The sequence below is a fragment of the Apis florea genome, unplaced genomic scaffold, assembly GCF_048593485.1.
Source record: "Apis florea isolate Af1SG1 unplaced genomic scaffold, ASM4859348v1 contig_3367_pilon, whole genome shotgun sequence".
NCBI classification, from domain to species: domain Eukaryota; kingdom Metazoa; phylum Arthropoda; class Insecta; order Hymenoptera; family Apidae; genus Apis; species Apis florea.
In genome coordinates this window covers 3,789,868-3,806,469 of record NW_028256746.1, presented here as the reverse complement: position 1 = coordinate 3,806,469, position 16,602 = coordinate 3,789,868, and the positions used below count along the sequence as shown (strand labels likewise).

The 16,602-nt window shown below is 36.2% G+C and overlaps 4 protein-coding genes across 14 annotated transcripts in view; 3 read left to right on the top strand and 1 right to left on the bottom strand.

Moving 5' to 3' along the window:
* The first annotated feature begins 589 nt into the window (after positions 1-589).
* Positions 590-4,257, top strand: LOC105736042 (PI-PLC X domain-containing protein 2). 2 transcript variants are annotated; one of them, XM_086911852.1, is made up of 7 exons: positions 590-1,196; positions 1,454-1,579; positions 1,716-1,889; positions 2,205-2,436; positions 2,506-2,856; positions 3,206-3,393; positions 3,552-4,257. In XM_086911852.1, the coding sequence occupies exons 2-7, from the start codon at positions 1,528-1,530 to the stop codon at positions 3,911-3,913; spliced, it is 1,359 nt and encodes a 452-aa protein (XP_086767978.1). In that variant the 5' UTR covers positions 590-1,196; positions 1,454-1,527; the 3' UTR covers positions 3,914-4,257. The 2 variants fall into 2 exon arrangements, with proteins under 2 accessions (XP_086767978.1, XP_086767979.1); XM_086911853.1 differs by having other exon boundaries at positions 779-1,196; positions 1,458-1,579.
* Positions 4,258-4,775: 518 nt separating this feature from the next.
* Positions 4,776-6,717, top strand: LOC100866047 (uncharacterized). Its single transcript, XM_003695514.4, has 2 exons — positions 4,776-5,282; positions 6,039-6,717. The coding sequence occupies exons 1-2, from the start codon at positions 5,166-5,168 to the stop codon at positions 6,381-6,383; spliced, it is 462 nt and encodes a 153-aa protein (XP_003695562.2). The 5' UTR covers positions 4,776-5,165; the 3' UTR covers positions 6,384-6,717.
* Positions 6,718-7,076: 359 nt separating this feature from the next.
* LOC100865833 (patched domain-containing protein 3) lies at positions 7,077-13,632 on the top strand. 3 transcript variants are annotated; one of them, XM_003695513.4, is made up of 10 exons: positions 7,077-7,443; positions 8,410-8,520; positions 8,594-8,840; positions 8,922-8,995; positions 9,085-9,526; positions 9,930-10,175; positions 10,297-10,599; positions 10,671-11,235; positions 11,323-11,805; positions 11,910-13,632. In XM_003695513.4, exons 2-10 carry the CDS (start codon positions 8,420-8,422, stop codon positions 12,308-12,310), a joined length of 2,862 nt encoding a protein of 953 aa, XP_003695561.1. In that variant the 5' UTR covers positions 7,077-7,443; positions 8,410-8,419; the 3' UTR covers positions 12,311-13,632. The 3 variants fall into 3 exon arrangements, with proteins under 3 accessions (XP_003695561.1, XP_031773543.1, XP_086767977.1); XM_031917683.2 differs by having other exon boundaries at positions 8,404-8,520; XM_086911851.1 differs by lacking the exon at positions 7,077-7,443 and adding an exon at positions 7,883-7,905 and having other exon boundaries at positions 8,404-8,520.
* The window catches only part of PlexA (plexin A), a 267,624-nt gene continuing 263,350 nt past the window's right edge, over positions 12,329-16,602 (bottom strand). For all 8 annotated transcript variants that reach the window (XM_086911844.1, XM_086911845.1, XM_031917682.2 and 5 more), the window contains one exon: positions 12,329-16,600. In XM_086911844.1, coding sequence (XP_086767970.1) covers positions 16,427-16,600 — 174 coding nt within the window. In that variant the 3' untranslated portion in view covers positions 12,329-16,426. The remainder of the gene's footprint in view (positions 16,601-16,602) is intronic.

Here is a 16,602-nt window from a genome sequence, read left to right as displayed (position 1 = left end):
AAACACGATTAAATTGATTATTTATCCGTAAACGACATCGATCAGAAAATTTTTCTTTCATCCAAAAGAAAAGGATAAAAAGTGTATCCAACCGAATCAAACTTTTTTTTTTTAATTAAGAAAAGACGATTTTAACGAGATAACCTAACGTCAATATTTCCACACCAACCACGCACGATTGACAAACAATTAATCTCCACCGAACACCATCTTCCAATTTCCGGGTCCAATTATTCCAAAAACAAGCGTGGCGGATGATAAACAGTTTCTGGATAGAGAATCGGTTCGATATCGGATGGATGAAACACGGGACGGTCGGCAAATATCATATCGAACGGCGAGTAACGATAAATCGAGTCGCCTCGTTGCCCGCACCTGTACCTAATCATCATCCTGTTAGCTCTCACGATCCCCGCCCCTCCCCTCGGTTGCCCAGCCACGAGCGACGAGGGTGATAATTCAATGTAGAATCAGAATCCGTCCCCCAAACCCCGGAGACGGATCCATCGACGCTCGTACACCGCCGTACGCCCTCCCTACGCTTACGTCGTTGTCTCGAAGCTATATATTCCATGGCGTACGCAGGAAATGGTGTTTAATGCCGGCGGGTCAGGCCGGGTCTGACCCCCCGGTGGTGGACGGCGGTCGGTCGATAGGATGACCGAACGAACGGTTGGACAGAGAAAAACGCAACGTGTTCGAACGGGTGGCCGACGAGGACAGCTACGTGGTCCCCACCGAGCAATTGACGTGTCCGAGGAAGTGATGGAAGGATGGCACAATGTGCTTGAATGTCCTATAAGCGAGCGGGTTCTATATTAAACTGGTCCGGTCACGGCTCGTTCGGTTCTCTATCGTTCAGTCGCTGGACTGTCTCCGGACGGCCGGATCCGTTCGTTCTTTTCCTTTTTTTTTTTTTTTTCCCCCTCTCCGAGGCCCGAGGTCGATCGGTATCGACCCGGTTGCTCTCGCCGTGAATCGATCGTGTGACGGACGATGCGTCGTCGATCGAGCGGTCTGCGTCGATCCCCTTGAAGGCGAAGGAAAGGAGAGGAGAAGAAAGAGGATCGTTCCGCGGAACGAAGCGCGACTGAATGCTCGATCGGCCATCGATCGGCAGCCGAAGGAGAGAACCAGGACTCGAGGTGGGATTCCTGGCGATCGACTCGCCGCGTCAGGAAGTGGTGTCCGCGCGCGTAAGTGCTTTTGTCTCCGGATCCTCTCCTCTTTCTCAACTTTCGTTCGAGTGATCGTAATCTTTAATTAATAACTTCGTTGTTCTTCTATATTATTGTTGTCGCGTTCGTTAATCATCGATCGATGATGCTGTTCCATTTTTATCGCCACAGAAACAATGATCTATTAATTTATTGATATTGATTCGTTAATCGAATAATATTTCTATATATATATATGTATATACGTATAATTTTTATTTTTATCGTCGATATAGGTAGGTGTTTGACGTAGGACGGGAGGGAAGCACGGGCTTGTACGGGAAGCTTGGATAAATTGGCACATTACTCGATGATGCTGAAGGGTGAAATATTGCTGCTTCTTCACGTATTCTGCGATATCGGTAAATTTAAATCTCGTGGTTTTATTACGTGGTTTTCGAGCACGCTTGAAAAAAATTTTGGAACAGTCGGAAGTGTGTCGTCCGCATGATAAGGGATTGCTGACGATAAAAAAAAAAAAAAAATTGGTGATTTCAGCATTGGCAGCACAATGCGGAAAAGTATGGCTGACAGTCTCCTCGCTGTGGAGACCAATCGCTGCCAGCGACAAGGTGGTCGACGCTGAGCTCGAAGTAAATTGGGACCTCGATTGTCCAACGAGTACAGGATATCCAGATACCATCAAGGTGTTCACTGCTGACCCAGCACATAGTAATAAGTTTTGTTTGCTTCTATTGAACGTCGTGAATTAAAGACTCAAGGCTTAGAATTACATTTCGAATATTAACGATTGTAATCGATCTATCATTTCTTTTTTCTTCATTTTTTTCTTTTTTTTTTCTTTTTTCTTTCAACTTTAATTTAACCGCGTTCCAATGATAATTATTCTTACTTTCAAGGCATTCAAGCGAACAAAAACGCAATATTTTTCCTTTTTTTCAATCTCAATCTCGAGGTTCGAGCAATTTATTCGAAAGTAATTTATATCGATATAGATCGACGCAACCATTGACGTCGCGTTTTCAGATAAAACGGTTAAGCCTAAGCTGACTTTGAGTTCGCTGCAATACCCACGGGGTTACTATCGAACCAACATCACGGTTGGACGTCCACCGCTTCCGGGTGGATGGGACACCAAGGATGGCGCGACGCTTCCGGGTCCGCATTGCCTGAAACACCACGCCGCCCTTTACAAGGATGGAGTGTACCTTACCAGCTCTTGTTTACAGATCTGGCCGACGTGGATGTACGACTTGAGGTAGGACGTGATTAGATTTCTGGAAAAAATTATTTCTCGATCAAACTCTCGAAACGATTCTCTCTTCAGGAGACAATTAGGAAGACTTCCGATAGGGAGTTTGATGATCCCAGGCACGCATAATTCCGGATGTTACAAGCACGGCGATCTGACGAGACGAGACGCGTTCCAAAGGTACCTGTTGACGCAGGACCGCGACGTGTGGACGCAATTAGTGCACGGCATAAGGTATCTCGACATCAGAGTTGGTTATTACCCGTCAATTCCCAACGGCACGGCCATCGAGGAGGGCAATCACATAAGCAGATTCTGGATCAATCATGATGTCATCCGGATCACCCCCCTCTCGGCCATCATCAAAGACGTGAGAAACTTTCTGAACGTCGCTAGGGGAGAGGTGGTCATCATGGACTTTCATAGGTAAATTGGCATACGTTGGCATTAATGCAACACTGCCGATTCGGATGGATCGATAATGCTGGGAGAACGATTCGATGCTTGTGATGCAAATTGATTTCAAATTGCTATGAAATTGACCGCGGCTGCCCGTTCGTCTACGTATATCTCGAACTTGATCGCGCATATTTAGCTATTGGAAACTGCACGATCCTCTCGTGGGAGAAAGATGAGAGAGAGAGAGAGAGAGAGAGGGAGAGAGAAATTGATATATAATATTTCTTCGCGTATCGATATACAGTGAGAGTATCGTTACAGTGTATTATCGTTAAAATGAAACGATGTTCAACGGTTGGAGTTATGTTGTTTGCAGATTTCCCGTGGGATTCGAGGATAGACCTAGTAGGCATCGTCGATTGGCCATGATCCTTTTACGAGAATTCGAAGGATTGATTCTGAAACCGGATAGAGGTGTCGAAGGTCTCGGTCCGACCTTAAATGATATTTGGACCGGAGGGAAACGGTTGATAATTTGCTACGGTGATAAGCATATCGTTAATGGTAAATTTGTCATTATCTTATCATAGAACGAATGTAACAATGTCGATTAAATGGAGACTCTAATAATTTCATTTCTAGATTAATTTAATTAAATTCGTTTTATTCTCGATCCTCTGTTTTATCTCGGCAGCTCTATCTATCTGTGTATTATATTTCAGAATACGATTGGCTTTGGCCAACGATGTCTCAAGCCTGGGGTAATCAACAGACGGTGGAAGGGCTGTTCAAATATCTGGACAAAGTCATCATGGGTCCGAAGAAGTCTCGTAACAGTCAAAATCCATTGTGGGCGGTGATGGCGGAGTTAACACCTTACCCGTTGGACATAATCTTCAATTTATCCGGCGGGTTGCGGCAGATGGCCGACTCGGTGAACAGGAATCTCACGTACAAGTTCCAGGAGGAATGGTGGAAGGAGACGAACATCGTCGCCACGGATTTTTTCCTTGGAAATAATCTGATCGACGTGTCGATACAGTCGAACATAAAGAAGAGTAACATCGCCCAGTGGCGTTTGTAACGTGACATTAAATATCGCATAATCTACCAAAGATTTCACTTTAATTAGCTACTTTGCCGATCGGAGAAAATCGGTGTGGATCGTTTGAAGTTTGCCGAACATTTTTCTAGGAATGAAATATTACGAAATGCCGAGAAGTTCGAGGAATAAAATTGACAATAATTATTTTCTTTTCTTCTTCTTCTTCTTTTAAATAATTATAAATTACCGATTAATCGTTTCTTAGTAGATCGAGTTTATCGATCGATTATCGTGATAAAGAATCTTAGGATAATTGATGTAACAATTGATATGTAAATTAAAACCTTTTAAACGAAAGCATCAATACATATACCAAATGAAAAGTCACGTTTTTATCCCTCGTACAGTGTCAAAAAACTTTTCTCAAAACTTTGAAAAAATTCATCGATATAATAATAAATTTGCATCATAGTCAAATGACCAAGTATCGGATTTCTAAGGGGTATCGAATTTGATATTGTAAAAAGTTTCGAGCAGATAGACAGACATCAACGTTTCTTATTTCTTATCATTTATCATCGTCACCAATAGCCAACTTGTCGGTGGGAGGGCAACGAAAACTTTTTCGCGACGTTCGCAACATTTATCGACATCGACACGGGCTCGACTCGATCGAAATACGGCAAAAATACGTTGCGCCAACTACGTGTTTTACAATTCCCCAACTTTTTTAACGTGTCCCTGTTCCCCGTGTAGAAAAATAAACGAGCCAGCTCGAAACAAATGCCGCTACGTTTCCGAAACGTGGCCCGGCCCCAAGAATCGGCGTGGCGCTTGTCGATTTGACTTCCAAATAGGGCTGTAGGACTCGAGATCACGTTCCAGGGACACCGGTTTTCGAGGCAGTCAGTCGTCTGGTAGCAACGAGCGACAACGAATCCATGCGAAGTGAATTTTAACGCGATTCCGCTCTCGACAACTTTCCTTTCGCGCTCGTGCTAACTTTCTAACACCTCCCCACCACCCCCTCTGTGCTTTGATACTCGTTCCTTGCATTCTCCCTCCCTTTTTTTCTTTTATTCGCGCATTTTTTTCTTTTATTTTCCTTTTTTTTCTTTTTTTTTTTTTTTTCATCCGCCGTTCTTGTTCCCTTATCGCGACATTGATAAATGATCCACCTCTCGCGCGTTGAGAGAATGGCGCACGCGACTAAACGAAAGAAATATTAAGGGAACAACGAGCTACGCCCTCCATTCTTCGAGTTTTTCTTCTCGTTACGAAGCCAAGAACAATGGAGAGCAATCTTGCGAGAGAGTTGTGGGCAGCTTACGCCTGGTGGTCGTGCGTTCTCGTTCTGAAGATGAACGCCTTGACTTGGTTCACTGGGCGAATTCGAGCGACCAGACAGGTAAAGAAATGAATCTTTTCGACATCGATATCGAGAAACAAGAAGTAGGCAAGAGTTTTAATTTAACGATGTTTTGATCTTTCGTATAAGTTATAGCGTATTAATATACATGGATAGGAAGTTTAGAATAAACACTTCTGTGGAATCATTCATTTAGCATTCAAGGTATTCCAGTTTTTGTAATAGACTTTATCTCGCATCCTTCAATTAATTGAAATCATAATCATAATTCTTGTTGAAAAATCGGGAATGCGAGGTCGGATAAATCTTTTTGTTATATTTTCTTAATAGAATTATTCATATAACGCTTACTTCGTTATTTATATAAAATATAAAAGAGTCAGAATATGGTATATTAATATTTGTAAATATTCAAGATTTATTATTATCTTTTAATGTCATTTCTTGTGTTATCACGAGCGACACAGTGAGTGAAAAACAAATGTTTCTTTTCTTATCAAATCTCAAACGTGATCAGTTGTCGTAACTCTTTAATTCCAACGTTTCTCGTATTATAATTACGGAACATGTCGATTATTTACATTATTCCGTCATTTATCACGATTCAGGCAATTCCCAATGAACTTAAGTGTCTGTTTACGTACGAATTTATGTTTCCCCGCAGAAAATTGAGACTGATTATTCAAGGAGAGCAATTTTAAAACTTGTTTCGTTCGATAAGAGATTTTTTCCTTCGATATAACATTATTTACGACTCAGTAATTGGAACGCCTCGGTTTAAACGATTTTTCATAGGTGATCCACAGCGAGGAGGATAGAAGATGGTTGAAAGGTACCGATATAATTTTATGCCCGACAGGAGGCGGACACGTGGACGTGGATCGCATTCGAAATGCACATCAACATGATCTCGAAATCGTGGTCCCTTATCTGTTAATTGCACCGATATGGTTGAACACGTCACCGTTGTTTCCTCTAGCTAGAATGATTTTGCCCGCTTTTGCAACAGTCAGCATATCGTACACGCTGCTCCACATGAGAATCGTGAACGTGCATCGTTATTGTAAAATTGTTCTGTCCGCTTTGGAACTTTGCCTTCTAATATATATGTCTGTTACCTCTCTTATTCATTACGCATGATTTGTAAAAATATATACTCTTAGAAATACATTTTCATATTATATAAGCAAGCTGTCTATCCTTTATAAATGAAAAGCTATGATTTATTGATTATGAATAAAAAAAATGCTGAACGAAGAAGTGAAAATCTATATGAAAAATTAACACTGTATGTGTGAAAAATCTCGAGAAATAATTATATTTATATTTCCGATGATTTGTATTCAATCTGTGTAAAAAATATTCGTCTTCACGTTCAACACATATATAATAATATCTTGTTATATGATATATGAGCTCATTGTGAAAACAAGGAACAAATCTGATTAATAAAGTAATAATCGGATTTTTGAAATTAATCTTCTTTTTTAATTTTTAATTTAAAATATTCATTTTCTTTATTTCCTGGACAAAGAACAACATAAATTAAATAAAATAAAGTTAGAACCAGGAAATTCACTTTACGTAACGATTATTAAAGAAGTTCCTTTAATTCTTTCCAGTTTATAACTATTCATTAGATATTATACTGCAACTATCAATCTCGTGTTCTTGACCAGTTAGAATATATATGCATATTATACATGCTATTTTTCAACGTATGAATCAACAATCGATAAATTAACGTACAATCATCCATAAAATATTTTTTCTCTTAAATACATTTGTTCCATTAATCAACGAAATTAAGACGACGCTTTGAGAGACACGAGTCGAGAATCCTTCTAGTTTCCAATTCATAATTACACATGAAAGAAACCGCAAAAGAAATTAATTATACCCATTATTTCGCAGACAATGTGTGCACATTGAGCACATGCATTGGAGCGCGTTAATCGTGCATATCGAAGATTCGAATGGAAATTGAATCGGATATCGTTGGTGTGTAATATCTTCGTTATCATTGGATTTAATTGATAAGTATTAGGTTTCGATAAATTACGATGCTTGGTTACATCAATAGTTGGTTATTAAGTTAATTTTGAATGAGACTTGTTCGGATTCGTAGAGCAGCACAGCAGTTGTGAGTTAATCAGTGAAGAGAACGGTTTTAAGGTCTCGATCTTGTAAAGAATTTATGGTAAGTTTTTGTCTTTTTTATAATTTATATCTAAGAATAAAAAATTTTTGTAGAAATAACACACAAAAGAAATTTCTATAAAAATTGCAAAAAATATTTAGTTTTTTATGATCTCTTTGATTATTTTTATAAATCTTTTGTAAAATTTTGAAATGATATTATCATATACTATAACTTTAATTATAGTTACAATTTCAATCTTACATTTTTTTTTTATTATTTATTATATTATTATTATTTTTTTTTTTTTTTTTGGAAAATCGAAAAATTATTTGAAAACGCATCTACTTGAGAATAACTATTCATAAAACAAAACCGGCATATATACATATATATATATATATATATATATATATATATATATATATATGTGTGTGTGTCAATTCCTAGATCTAAAAAATATATATAAGTGCTTAATCATTTGCAAACTTGATCTTTCGAGAAAATCAATTCGCAGAAACGGTAACAGATTTAATTTCATTTTTCTCTTAAATAAATTAAATTAAATTTTAATAATATAATTTATATCTTGATAATTCTATTTTTTTACAATAGTTTATATTTGATAATAATTACGCGCGCTGATAGTGTAATGTCTACCATGCGTAATCTGATGCAGCAGAACGCACAATAAGTTAAAAAGTCTCACTATGGATAGTGACAGTCGATTGTTCGCGGAACTGAACAAAAGTTCCGTGCACAAGTTGCTTCAAATGGAAGTATTTCTTGATTGCATAATCTTTTTCACGTTTCTATGTTTATTCATATATTTATATTTAATCGGTCGACAAATTTAGAGGTTATGTGTTCGTTGTTCTTTACCCGTTGCGAAGGAGACTAAGACTATAGATCAAATTGCAAACGGAACCAATTAGGTTCGAAATCATTCAATGGAACTTACGCGAATCGTGCTTAAAATTCAATCATGATACGAAAAGAAACGATATTACCGTGATTCAGTTTCAGTGTTGAAAAAATGGAGATAGAAGGAAGAATCGTTCGTAAGCGGACTTTTCGAAGCTTTCTGCAACGCATACCACAGCGTCTATCAGAAGTGGTCGAGCATTTTTTCTATGGGTAAGTATAATTTTTTTGTGACTAAAAGAAAAATTCTTTGTGATTATATAATTGAATATTGTGGTTTTTGCAGGCTTGGATTGCGAATTGCTCGAAGACCATTGAAATGGATAATTGGAAGTGCTGTGATAGTATTAATTTCCCTCTCTGGTCTTTATTTTTTTCATCAAGAGAAAAATCCTATAAGATTATGGGTTCCGCAGGATTCGGAATTTGTTCGTGATACGGAATGGATGTTTGAAAAATTTGATCAGAGTTTGAGATTAGAAAATATGATATTAACAGCGGATAATATATTAGAACCAGAAATACTTGCAAAGGTATTTATTCTTATTTCTTTATTTTATTGTAACAAAAATATAATATAATATTAAAAATTTAATTAATTTAAATTATTTTAGTTAAATGAAATAACAAAGCAAATTATTTCTATACAAACTCCTGATCAAATTGCATGGACAGATATATGTTTCAAGTAAGCGTTCTGGTTATTGAATAAACTTTATAATATATATAAATAATATAAAGTCATTAAAAACTAATTTCTTTTTGTTTAATAAATAGAGTACCTGTCATATCAGGTATTGCACATAGAAAAAAACGCAGTGATCAATTTGATGATTTTTTTGAAATTGAACCAGAGATATCAATTAACAAAACAATATTTGAACCTGCAGTTCATGCTAATCCTGAAATCTATTGTAATATAGTTAACAATTTACCAAAAGCTTGCCTATTAAATAGTATTTTGGATATATGGGAATATGACACTAATGTGATACTTCATAAATCTAAAGAAGAAATTATTAAAGATATAAATAAAGTAAAAATTAGCCCCACTTTGGGCCATCCACTAAATTTTACAGAATTATTGGGTGGTATAATAAAAGATGAAAATGATAGAATTATTTCAGCCACAGCTGTGAAAACACAATGGGCTATTATTGTAAATTTTTCAGAAGTGGATATGCATGACTTTGGCAATGATGTTGGAACAGCTGATTGGGTAAGGTAAGTTTATAAAAAGGCCTAAATCATAATTTTTAATAAATGATTTTAAATTTAAAGATACTTTATATAACTATTATTTTTCATTGAATAGTACATAAATTAATTGTATAATAATAAGTTGTTTTTTAAACAACTTGTATGATTTAGGCCTTGTTTTCTTTTTCTTGACTAAATGATTTTGTCAAGATCTATAAAATTATTTGTTTTTAATAAAAAGATTAATTCATTTTTCTGTAAATATATATATTTTATCAATTTTTTTGATCTTTGACAAAATCAGAATTTTTCATTTAAAATTTTATATATATATAGAAGACTTTTATATATATATATTTTTTTTTTATGTGCTTATAAATAAATAATAATAATATTCGAATAACGAAATATTTTATTTATAGGCAACAAAAGATATATTACAATGGGAATTATCCTATTTGGATGTATTGCATAGAAATGCAAAGTTGTTGAATAGTGAAAAAAATGTAAATAATACATTAGCTATTTGGTACGAAGCTGGAAGAAGCTTCGGTGATGTTACGTTTGTAACGATGTTCGGAAATATTGGTATATTATCAATAGGATTCTTTTTGATGTTTTTCTATGTTCTAGTCATATCTTCGGAATATAATTGGGTAGGATGTAGGGTAAGTTATTTTTGATGTAAAGATTTAAGTTAAGATATATGTTTTTCATCAAAAAAATTACGTATATATAAAAACGTTCAGAAATATTTATATCTATATGTTATAAAACATTTTTTTATAGGTTTACCTCACAATTGTCGGTCTTTTGTGCGTGGGTGGTGCTTTTATAGTTTCAATTAGTGTATGCTCTCTTCTTGGCATTTCATATGGGCCTGTACATACTTCTTTACCTTTTTTATTATTGGCTCTCGGAGTAGACGATAATTTTTTAATAATGGCATCTTGGAAAGAAGTACATGCACAAAAGTTGAATCGAAATAAGCCATTAGAAAAAAGAATAGCATTAATGTTAGGACACGCTGGCTCTGCGATTATTATTACTTCTCTTACTGACGTTGTTGCCTTTATTATTGGTGCATCCACAGTAAGATTGAATTAATATTTAATGTATTATATAGATGAAAAATATACAAATAACATTACATGTATTTTTAGATATTGCCATCTCTTCAATCATATTGTATTTATGCAGCGTTTGGAGTATTATTAACGTTTTTATTTCAAATTACGTTTTACGTTGCTTTTTTCTCCATTGATGCTCGACGAATCGAAAATAAAAGAAATTCAATATTTCCTTGCATTGTTCATGAAAATTTTACACAAAAATTCATCAATCCACAAGAAGAACTTTCCACCAAGTTGATAAATAAAATATATTCAAATATAATTTTAACGAAACCTGGGAAAATAATGATAGTATTAATAACAATAGTTACAGCATCGGTTGGAATTGTCGGTATATTACAATTGCAACAATGGTTCGATCCAACATGGTTTATACCAAACCATTCATATTTAAGCAAATATATCAATGTACATCGTGCTGAATATCCCGATCGAGGTTACGAATCAATGATTCTCATGGGAGATTTTAACTACACTGCTGAGTTTCCAAAGTTAATAAATCTATCGGAAAAATTTGCAAATTTATCAACAGTACAAAGTATAAGTGCATGGCCTATGGATTTTACAAAATTTGTTTTAGAATACTTTCAAAAAGGTTAATAAGATTTTTAAATAGCTTAATACTAATAAGTTAATAAATAATTGTAAAATTAAATTAATAATAACATATTTTAATTAATAGATTTAAGAAATGTTATACTGGAGGATGTAGAATTTCAGAATTATTTATCCAAGTTCTTATTTAGCCGAAATGGAGGCAAATATCAACGGAACTTTCGTTTCAAAAAGAGTTTAACATGTGGTCAAAATACCGCACCTATTTCAGTAGCCACTATAGATTTTATCTTCAAACGATTCTATGGTCCCCATCAATGGATTCCAGCAATGGATGAAAGTAAACAAGTAGCACGTGATGCTGGAATCAATGGTTTCGTTACAGTCTGGAGCGAAATTTTCAGTTTGTGGGTGACGGATAAGTTGATCGCCCAAGAAGTTCAACGCAATGTTTTGTTAGCTTTAATTTGTGTTATGGGAATGACAGGGTTGTTGATTGCTGAGTTACAAACATGCTTTTGGATCTTTTTAAGCGTACTCCTCACACTTTTGAATGTTTGTGGATTTATGTATTTCTGGGATTTAACAATAGATATTGTATCTTGCATTGGTGAGTTTATTATTTCTACGAAATAAATTATTGACGAAATTGCCAACAAATTTGTTAATATTACAACATTTGACAACATTTTATTGCATAACTTCTTTTCCTAGGTTTGGAATTGGGTATAGGATTGTGCGTGGATTATGCTGCTCATGTTGCACATGCATTTATAAACGCTGCATCTATAGATGGAAGTGAAGATCGTACTAAAAGAGCGCATATCGCAGTAAGATATATTGGTGCAGCAGTTGCATATGGAGCTGGTTCAACATTACTTGCGCTTTCTATGATGGCATTTTCAGAGAGTTATGTTTTCCATGCGTTTTTGAAAATTTTCGTTTTAGTAATATTATTTGGCCTTTGGCATGGATTATTTCTTTTGCCCGTTATATTAAGTACTATTGGTCCACAAAGTCTACGATCACACAAAACTCCAGAATCTCTTGAGAAAATGGAAGATACGGATGATACTGTCAATCCATTAAATAAAGAATTAAATACAGAGAGTTAAACAAAATGTCGAAAATGATTCTTTATCAATAATATTTATTTTTGGTTCAATAAACATACAAAATTATTACACTATCCGTACTATTAATCACACATTTATACAAAAATAATAATAATAAAGATCGGATAACTTAAAAACGGCATTATTTATATATATATTTTTTTTATCTAATATATTAAGATTAAAAAAACAAGTACAAAATAATGTAGCAAGGTTGATATAGATTTATTAATAATAATTATTGATCGGAAAGGAACATGACTATTATAAACGTAACGTAATTGTGTTTGCTGGATGCATTATCTTTTTTTTTTTTTTTGTTTTATATGTTTAATCATAATTAATGTTTATGACGTAAAAATGAGCGGCGAGGGAGCGACCCTGGATTGATTGGCAAGCTCCCTCCGCTGCCTCTCTCAGTCTTGCACAGTCCACAAACACTCATGCAAATCTTTCATTCGAATGATCTGACATTCATCAATCTTCTTTATTTGTCATCTCCCTATGTATCATGGCCTCGTTCCCTCCTTTTGTCGAGGCCATGTTTGACATTTTAATTTAAACTCACCTCTCGAGCAGAGACAAGACAAACAAGAAGACTCAAATATATATGCTCATACGTACACGATCATCCTTCGACAGAGGCATTCGATTTGAGGCGTACGTTCTCTCTTCAGATACGATTCAGCACACACGGTAGTAGACTGCCGGGGCAGCAAGCCACGCACGAACGATACGGCGATACACATCTCCTTAGTTCGAATTTTACAAATCGGGATCGTACATTCCATAATTAATGAGGAACCATCGATACAATAATAATATTTACTTAGCAAAACGTGCCGATCGGTAGTGTGACGAAGGACGCGTGATGTGTGAGCACAGTAAACGCGTTATGAAGAAGGGAGGGGAATTTGATGATAATAACGATGATATTGGTGGTGGAAGGGGTGATAATTTGGCGCAGGAGGATGTTGGTAGAAGGGAGAGGCGGGATCTCCTTCGTTTCAGGGATGACCGGGGAAGAAGGAGGTTGATTGAACGTTTCATGGAAATTGCACGTCTGCTTGCCAGGAGTTTCAAGGTACACGCACTTTATAGGGATACACCATGGGAAAGACACTCAGGGCAGACACTGACATAGAGACTAGGCTACCGACTATATGTATATCTTATCTAAATGTGTAATTAGCGTACGCATCGCGTACACCCGGTACGCCCGCACTCCGCCCGTTTTTCGGGTTATTTTTTTGTTATTATTTCTTTTGTGATTTAATAAATAAGCACGTGTATATGTTCATTACACGCGCTCCTGTCCCTCATTTTCTATTTATTTTTCTCTCTCTTCTCTCGCTCTCTCCTTCCCACTTGTTTATTTCAATTTTCCTTTTTTCTTCTCCCCTTTTTTTTTCTTTTTTTTTTTTTAATTATTATTATCATCGTTTTATTACAATCAGCGATCGCGTCGTAATCGTGCTTTTATAATAAACGCTATGTAGTCTTTATTACTCAAGCTTATGCCCAAAAATCTACCAGAGGCACTTTGGGTTTATTAGTACCATTTGAAGTCGGCGTGCGCGGGGGAGGGCGCTACGAGTCCTTTGTCTTTTTTTATTTTTTTTTTTCATTTATTTATCTTTTTGTCGTTTGCAAGTGATACAGCGATTGAACGACGTGAATTTCTTTCGCTTTTTTTTTTTTTTTTTTTAGTATTTCTCGACTTGGCGGAGTACCCTGTCTGTGATCCATTTTTTTTTCTGCATCTTCATAATACACGTACGTTCACCGCTTTTATTTACGTACCCATTCATTCCCCCTCCCCCGTTCCTTTCCCGTAGCCTACCAACTCCGCATCTTTCCCTGCTGCCTTACCTTTCCACACACGGTCTTCCGATGTTTTTTGAGCAATAAATACTTTCTCCACTGACAACTGCACATTGAATTGACGCACGGGACACACTCACGCACAAACGAACAATACTCATTCACTACCAGCCGTCCGCATCGACAGAACTCTGAAGGTTGCTCCAATTCGAACACCTTCGACGATATGAATTCTTTTTTCGATCGGAATATCGATATTTCGTAATATCGATATTTCGTAAAATCGAAATTAACCTACGCGGATTTGAAAAGTCTTACGTAACTTCATTCGGTTTCGATGTGCGTTTGTAAAATTACGTTAAACGTACGATTAACTTGGAAGAAACGTAGTGAAAGTTCTTGAACGATTAGTGAAATATTTTGGAAAATGATGATACATACCATTGTTGATCCCTCTTTCTGTGATATATATATATATAAGATTAAAAACGAACATACGATTCGAGATTGAAAATGGCGCGTAGGTAAAATGTTCCTAGAACAAAATTTATTTTTGAGTGCTGCTTATCGCGAACGGCTTTCGACCATTCTCACTTGCATCAACTGTTTTGAACTTTCATCCATACCAATATAGCTACATCCACAGAGTTTAATGTTACGCTTTAATTAATGATTATCAATTCATATCAATTCAATATCAATGTATTACAATCAGACAATACTCAACAGTGATCGTTATTCATTATATATTACAATAATTAAGAGTGACAACAACATGACGACGGAGGCGTTGAAGCATTACAAGGGAGAAGAGAGAGTGGCACAATGTGATTTCTTAGGAATGATGAGAAAGAGTAGAAGAGGCGTCGATAGTGGACATCTTTACTACATGTAATACAAAGAGAGGTAATGATGACACGAGGACGATGGGGAATCTTTTTCTGATGAATATGAATTGCGCGACAATGATCAAGTGAACATCAGGTGATGGATGCACGACGATGAGAACGAACGATTAATGATAAAATGGAACAATGAGCTGGAGACCAAGGAGGGGAAGCACGCACACTCAACACAACCGTCACATCGAGCTGGCCTCGCGCGCGGCCATAGTCCATAGATTAATACCTATCAACTAATACACAGTCTGTCTCCGATTTCGCGGACGACTCCTTCCTTTTTTTTCGTTTTGGATGCATGTAAGTATAAATAATACGCGTAATGCATAGCGCACGTACAGTACGGCGAGCTATTCGATCGACGATCGACGATTGAAATTTATGTTTACAAATTTGGACAAGAATCATTATTGTTATACTTCTGTTTTTATATTTTCTTCTTCTTCTTTCTTTTTCTTGCTTACTTCTCCCTTTCTTATACAACAATCAATCGTCGCGAGAAAAATATCTCGGTATTGGCGCCAATACTGTACGCGTGCTTTTTTTTCGGATACTGCATATACATACACACATACTTTTTTGCGCCAGTATAAAGTGTATATATGTACACATATACATACGACATACCATCCATGTATATATAATATACCCATATGTTTAATTAATCATCGTTAATCGTTAATTATCTTATTTATTAAAATTCGTCAGTTCGTAATTCAAAAAAATTTCAGCTAGTAGCGGTGGATGGAAATGTTTCTTCGTTAAAAATCGCCGATCCCCGATAGCGGCGGCAAATATTGGCCGTTTTAAACACATTTACAAATTATCGGATCGATCGGCTGATTCGTTCACTCACTTATAACACTAATGTTCTATTATTTTCGTTTGTTTTAAAATCCTATCCGCCGGACGTGGCGTATTAATCGACGCCACGACGATATCATAGCGCGCGAAATTTATCAGTTTTCATTTTGTGTGATTATGGCCGCCAGAAGGTGTGGGTGCACGTCGATAATTCTATTACAATTAATCGTGATTTTGGTATTTTATGTACAATTGTATGACAATGCGCTGTGTGATTACCGCCACACCTGGTATCCAGCGACCAAATTTAGAAGACTTTGTCACAAACACTTCAATCCTTGTAAACGTTTCAAACTTCTCCTCCTCTTGTCGAGCATTTCAGCGGTCCGTTGTGCAATTTCTTCTTTTTAATAATAATTCGCGTACTAAGCTGAGATAACTGGCTTGCACGGAAACCTGAGACGATCGATTACAACATAGGCCAGTCCTCTTGGTGCTTGATTAAGAGTACCTAACTGCGGTTGAGTATTCAGCACGGTAGCTCTTGGCGGGCGGGCTTTGTCATATGCTTCATAGAGTTCATGGTACATCAGGGGTTATCCGCCGCCATTATATTGTGTACTTGTTCAAGTTTGTATGCCAATCTCTGTTTCTGCGAGAACTCATCCTCTTCCAGAGTAACTATCAATTGTTCGTTGTATTTACCCGCGTACGTGTATAATTCGTAAAGGGCACAATTCGTGTTGAATTCTGTCGTGTGTAACT

Excerpts from the sequence above, each read along its gene's own strand:
- LOC100866047 (XM_003695514.4), top strand. The coding sequence starts at position 5,166 with ATGGAGAGCAATCTTGCGAGAGAGTTGTGGGCAGCTTACGCCTGGTGG. Across the intron at positions 5,283-6,038 it reads GAATTCGAGCGACCAGACAG|GTGATCCACAGCGAGGAGGA; the intron begins GTAAAGAAATGA and ends GATTTTTCATAG.
- LOC105736042 (XM_086911852.1), top strand. The coding sequence starts at position 1,528 with ATGATGCTGAAGGGTGAAATATTGCTGCTTCTTCACGTATTCTGCGAT. Across the intron at positions 2,857-3,205 it reads GTCATCATGGACTTTCATAG|ATTTCCCGTGGGATTCGAGG; the intron begins GTAAATTGGCAT and ends TGTTGTTTGCAG. Across the intron at positions 3,394-3,551 it reads TGATAAGCATATCGTTAATG|AATACGATTGGCTTTGGCCA; the intron begins GTAAATTTGTCA and ends ATTATATTTCAG.
- LOC100865833 (XM_003695513.4), top strand. The coding sequence starts at position 8,420 with ATGGAGATAGAAGGAAGAATCGTTCGTAAGCGGACTTTTCGAAGCTTT. Across the intron at positions 8,521-8,593 it reads GTCGAGCATTTTTTCTATGG|GCTTGGATTGCGAATTGCTC; the intron begins GTAAGTATAATT and ends TGGTTTTTGCAG. Across the intron at positions 10,176-10,296 it reads ATAATTGGGTAGGATGTAGG|GTTTACCTCACAATTGTCGG; the intron begins GTAAGTTATTTT and ends ATTTTTTTATAG.